Source organism: Corvus moneduloides, chromosome 2 (assembly GCF_009650955.1).
Source record: "Corvus moneduloides isolate bCorMon1 chromosome 2, bCorMon1.pri, whole genome shotgun sequence".
NCBI classification, from domain to species: domain Eukaryota; kingdom Metazoa; phylum Chordata; class Aves; order Passeriformes; family Corvidae; genus Corvus; species Corvus moneduloides.
Window position 1 is genome coordinate 103,501,897 of NC_045477.1, and position 5,957 is coordinate 103,507,853.

At 40.3% G+C, this 5,957-nt stretch overlaps 1 protein-coding gene across 1 annotated transcript; it reads left to right on the top strand.

Moving 5' to 3' along the window:
- The first annotated feature begins 1,023 nt into the window (after positions 1 to 1,023).
- On the top strand, positions 1,024 to 5,372 carry CLDN34 (claudin 34). Its single transcript, XM_032100618.1, is given in 4 exon segments — positions 1,024 to 1,427; positions 2,765 to 2,917; positions 4,296 to 4,330; positions 4,333 to 5,372. Coding segments are annotated over 4 exon segments (918 nt in total). The 5' UTR covers positions 1,024 to 1,350; the 3' UTR covers positions 4,986 to 5,372.
- Positions 5,373 to 5,957: the final 585 nt, after the last annotated feature.

Below are 5,957 nucleotides of genomic sequence, written 5' to 3' on the forward strand. Positions count from 1 at the left end.
ATCCCTTGAAGCATTCAGGGCCAGGTTGGATGGAGCTCTGAGCAACCTGGTCTGGTGAGAGGTGCCACTGCCCACGGCAGGGAGATTGGAACAAGATATCTTGAAGGTTCCTTCCAACCCAGACCATCCAAGGATTCTATGATTCTGTCTTGCTTCACTTTAGTAGGGTATTTAGTTAAAAACACATCTGTGAAGGAAAGCCCTTCCAAATGAAGGAAATAAAAGATGTATTAAGAGAGAAAAGAGGTGAGAAGTCTGTAGAAGCAGCTCTCAGTTTTTTAACTACTGTTTCTAGACTTTTCAAAGACCATCCCCAGAAGCTGCTGGAGTGGTTGTTGGATTGAACTGAGTAGATTTTAAATGAAAATGAGGATGAAATCATGGGATACTGAAAGATGGCACTGCAGCCACCTCTCAAAACCACTACTCACTTCTTTGGGTGAAAAGGGTTTTCAGTCATGCTTCTCATCCACTGACGCAGACACCACACAGACCTAGCTTGTTCCTCCTGGCCAGATTGCCTTTGTAGGCTGATGCCATGCCATGAAGTAGCTGGTCTGCAAAGCTGGAATGCTGAAATCTGCAGCTCTGAGTGAGCTCCTGAATCAAGAACTGCATGCCAGTGACACCACCTAATTACTCAGAAGATCTCCTGTAGCTGACTGAATATGAGTTCATTTGCCTTAGGACATTTCATCTAGTGATTGTGTTACATTGTTGTATTATTCAGACCATACAGGTAACCTTACTACACTAATTAAATTAATTCAAAATATTTATATAATTACTAAAGCATGAAACCAGTCAATGCTGAGTTAGCACAGCCTGCTATATAATCTGGGCTTTGAACTGTATTTTATCCAATATAGTTCAAAGATGGAGGGACTGAGCTTTCACATTTTTCTCCCAGCAGGCTGAAAAGGGCATTTGTACAGGGACCGAAAGTTTTAATTAAAAAAAATTTGGGGTGGGTGGGGGGGGGTTTGTTGTTTTTGTTTTCTTTTCTTTTCTTTTTTTTTTTTTTTTCTGTGGATGATGACTTGGTGACAGATCAAATTCTTGCTTTCCAAAAGGGACGCCTCTGTCCTTGAAATCTACAGGAATGGCACTGCTGGTGTTTGAGCCAAGTTCAGTACCTGCATCACCCACCTCCTGAAGATGGACACTTGTGCAGGGTCACCCCCAAGGTGTGACCTTTTTCAGAGTCCAGCTGAGGCAAAAGCTGACAAAGCCCTGACCCAGGCGCTGCTGTAAACCCCAGCCTGCTACAACCTACCCCACCTCCCTCCTTTCCTTCCTCCCTCCTTCCCTTCTTCCCTCTTGAGGTCTCACAGCTAGGGAGTCGCTGGAATGGATGAAATCCTGGAGGAAGACGCCCTCTGCAGCTCGCTCCCTGTTTTATTTGGCATCTACAAGAGAAATTTCTTGTTTTGGTTTTTTTTTAAATAGTTGCCACTGTAGCTCTGAAAAATCAATGTATCTTTCTACAATTGGAGGAAAAGGAGTTTCCCTGATCCTCTTTGCCCAAAGGCTTCCTTTAAAATCAATGCTTCTGGCAAGTGATACATACCTGTTGTCTTTTCATTATACCAGCAAGATGTCTATCATAATGATAGAGACTGGAATCATGAACTAGAACTTTGTTTTAATTTTGACATGTTTTCATATGTCAAGAAAAATCCTGTAACTATTTTACCTTGATCTTTTGTTCCTTATTTTCATGCTGAATCTCAGTACCAGGAGGTCATCAAGTATAGGCTTCTGTTTGATTTTCCAAAACACACAAGTATGAGAACTATAATTTAATTTCATCATCGATCTCAAAAGTACTTCTTTTGAACCTCGGTTTTTCTCTAAGTCACTGATACCAGGTTAGTTCAAATAAGCTCCAGTGGGCAGGGTGTGGAGAAATGAGCCAAAATGAATCATTTCCTACATAAGCAATTTTTTGTGTGTCTAGACACCTGATAACTCACCTAAAGCTCATATTTGATAGCTGGTTATTCTCCAATGTTCTCAGAAATTTTGTATAAGCCTTAAATTCTTTCCCCCTGTGTGGTTTTTTGGTGAATCTTAAAGGAAAGAAGAACTTTCCCTAATTTTTAACTTTATAGTTCAGTTCTGGACACAATTCTAAGTATGTCAGCACATACAGGTTTGATAGTAGGCTCAGAATCGTATTTAATCTCATTTAATTCTGTGAGCAGACAGTTGGGTATGTTCAACCAATGAAGTTATATGCTGATAAAATACTCTGAAAAGCTCTTGATGATAAGGATTCACCTGCTGACATATCTTTTATGACCTTGATCAACAGCAAGTTGTTTAAATGGATGTTTATGTGAAGTGTTACAGACATATGGGCTCTACACAAAATGGCATCTTCATGTGGTTCAGGTTTGGCTTCTGTGTGCTCCACTGATTCCAACAGAAGCTGAAGGGAGTCAGCACAGGACTCCTCTGCTCGTGCTCTTTCCTGTCTGGCACCTTCCCAACACTGGACAGGAACAGAAACAATGCTATTTTGATGTGGAACTGGGACAGAAAGAAAACCATCCAAAATGTCCTGTGGGGCTACTGTGCTCTATGCCTGATAAAAACAGTTAATTAGAAAGGGGGGTTTATAATCACTTTGTAAATAACACAGCACATTGAGAGTGTTTATAAATTGGTTTCCATTTAAGTAGATAAAAATACAAGAGACTCTTCCGGAGCAATATTTTCCATGCTGGAGAGGATTAAATGTACACTTGCAATAATGGAGATTAATATATCCCACAGGAAATCAGTCCTATTGGAGATACATAGATGAATTGGGAGGCCAAAATTATAAAATTGCAGATGTTGCTGTGTTTGTCTGGCATCAAAAATCACTCTATCCCATCCTCTCATGGCTGGCATCACCTTCAGGACTGAAGTAAGTATGTAGTGGGCACCAGTATGAGAAGATGGACACTGTCTGCTTAAGGCCATATTGTTATGAAGATATTTCTTTTTTAAGATTTCCACGGGTGGATTTTTGCAACAAAGTTGTATCGCCAACTGAATCCATTTAGCTTAAGATTAGTAAATAGAAAAGTTGTTGCTTTAGTCTTTATGTTTAATGTTTCGTGCACAAAACATTGTGGCAGAGTCACATTAGAGTCTTATTAGAGTCAACTTGGTACAGCATTTCTCCAGTCTTGAATGAAATAGGAGCAGTAGAAAAGATATTTTAGAAAATTTATAAAATATACAGATCCCCAGAACCTGTCAGATCTACACAAAAAAATTGAGGCCACATCTTCACTGATCATAAATCTTTCCTGTAAGTATTCAAAAAAGTGTACAAAAGACATGGGAAGTTAAGTGTTGATTTGTTTCTCTTTTTTTTTGTTTTCTTTTTTGAAAAAAATACAATTAAACCCTAATTTGCACTCAGAATGTACAGTCAGCAAACAAATCTTAAATCTTTTGCTAGGCTAAATGACTAAAATGTTTTCCAGCACAGTTTTAGGATGATTCAAACTGGGGAAGCTGGGCAGTTTATAAACAAGTAGGGTTTGCAAAGGTAAAACACTAAAAAAAACTTGGATGAAGTTTGAGTGTGGGAAAGCAAAGACAGCATATCCAGGCTCCAGCCCCCACACAGTGTTACATTTCTGATTAATTCAAATGTTTCTGCTAATGAATTCATGGCTAATTAACCTGAAAATGGTCAAAGTTCAGTGGCTGTTGTTAGCCTTTGTGGCCTGGATTTGTTCATGCCTCTGAACTACATTTTCTGTCTGACACTGGTCCCAGCAGCTCTCGGTAAAGGCAGCACAAAAGCTGAAGTCTGTACAGACTGGGCTCCGGCATCAGCTGCCAGGAGAAAGGAGCACAGATTCTGCTTTGTAGGATCTCTTGCAACAGTCAGGGACCTGAGGATTTTCTCAGATTTTGTTCCTGCTAGCCGGTAACTCTAGGGCTCCTGATTATGTGTAATGTGTATAAGAATCTTTGAACATACTGGTTAATTAACAAAGAAAACAGTAACTTGGAAAAACCCGTGAATTTTCCTTTTGTGAATGTAAAAAGGAGATCATAAGGGGAGCTTATCAGAAACTTTCTCCTCCGTGTGATACCATGACCCAAACAGAATTAAAACTTCTATGTTATTTGTCCATGGATATTAAATTTCAACAGTTCATTAAAGCTGGGGAAAGATGACTGCTATCCTCCCTCTGCACACACATTCTCTTTTTCACTGATAGGTTCACCTATTCACCCAAATAATAATTGCCTTTGTCATTTTATTTTTTGTTTCTTTGCAGTGCCTCTCTCTCTTCACATGGCAACTGTGTCTGTGACAGAGGAGGATGAGCTCCCTGGTCAGCACCTCACACCTTCAGCTTGCTGCCTTTGCTCTGGGCACGGTAGGCTGGATCCTGTGCACAGTTTCAATGGGAATTGTGGAATGGAGAGTGTGGCATGTGGACAACACCACCATCATCTCCTCTGGCATTGCCTGGGTGGGGATTTGGAAAGTCTGCTTCATCAGTTATCTTCACGTCTCGCCCGGCTATAGAGAACAGTTCTGCCATAAATTCAGTAGCTATGACTCCTTCATCCCCCACGAAATTTATGCAGCTCAGGGTCTCCTGTTGATTGCCATGTTCGTGGGTTTGCTGGGACTGGCTGCTACAATATTTGCTCTGAGAAATGTGTATATGGGAATCACTCACAAAACCCTCATTGCCCCTTTCTTTCTGGTGGGTGGCTTCTTCTACATATTTGCTGGTCTGTGTGTCCTGATTCCCGTGAGCTGGAATTTCTATTCTGTAACTCACAACCAGAGCATTGCTTTTCCTCCTTCTTACTACATGCCCTCCAGTCCAGCAGCGCAAGAAGCTGGTGCTGCCATTCCTGTTGGGATTGTGGCTGTCATCCTGCTGCTACTGAGTGGGATGTTTTCTCTCTCATACAGATTTCCCATGACCGCAAACACCATCATGAAATCCTGAAAGGACAAATCCCCCTGTGCTATTTCAGAACAAGAGCATAGTCAAGAGATAAGGACAGCACCATGAGTGGTTGCAAAGTTAAGGAGCTGCAGAATTTGATTTTATTCTATAGTAGCCAAGCTGTTTTCATATATGAACCAGTTGAGTCACCATCTTAGTAGTCACATATTACCAGAGGTTCATCTTTGAGATAATTGCTGTTGAGCAGCAACTGTGATTAAATTTTGCCAGTTGTCCTCTTTTGTATATGCAAACATTATTGATTTTTTTTTTTTTTGGTGTAAAATATTTACCATGCTCAAAGAACTGACTTTGAATGAACTGTCCTGTAAGAAAAATGTGAATTAACACGTATTAAATGTGAATGTCTTTCCTTGTCAGTACTAAGCTCTTTTGTCTTTTATTTAGTTTCATCTGTAGCAAAGTATGTTCCATGACAAGTCAAGACTTTTAAAACCAATAATACAAGTGTCATCATGGTTGTGTCAAATGACTCTTCCCTGAATTGGCTTAAAATGTCTTGCCAGTTTCTCCTCTTCCTCTAGGGCACATAAAGAGCCATTCCTTTATTGCTTCTGTTTTTCTTTCAAGCTATTCGCATTTTATGTTGCAACATGTTTGCCCGTGGGGAAGGTGCGCTCTTTAGTTCCTAACTTAGGGAGAGCCAAAAAGTCTGCAAGTGATTGCTTCTTCATCTGACACTTCACTGAATCCAAATGTATTGCAAAAGCCGGAAATAACTTGTACAAGTTGTTACAAAACTGATGTCAAAATCAGTGCTCTCAGTAACCAGGAATACTCAGTGCAACTTTCAGGTTGTGATTCATCTGATGTAGAAATCTATATCCAAACCGGTCACTTCAGGCTCTGTTTATAATCAGTGTAGAGACAAAGCCTCTTGCCAAGATGCCTAGAATGGCTGGGAGATGGCATGCTCCCTAAAAACTTGTTTCTCTTAACCCACTGTAATAG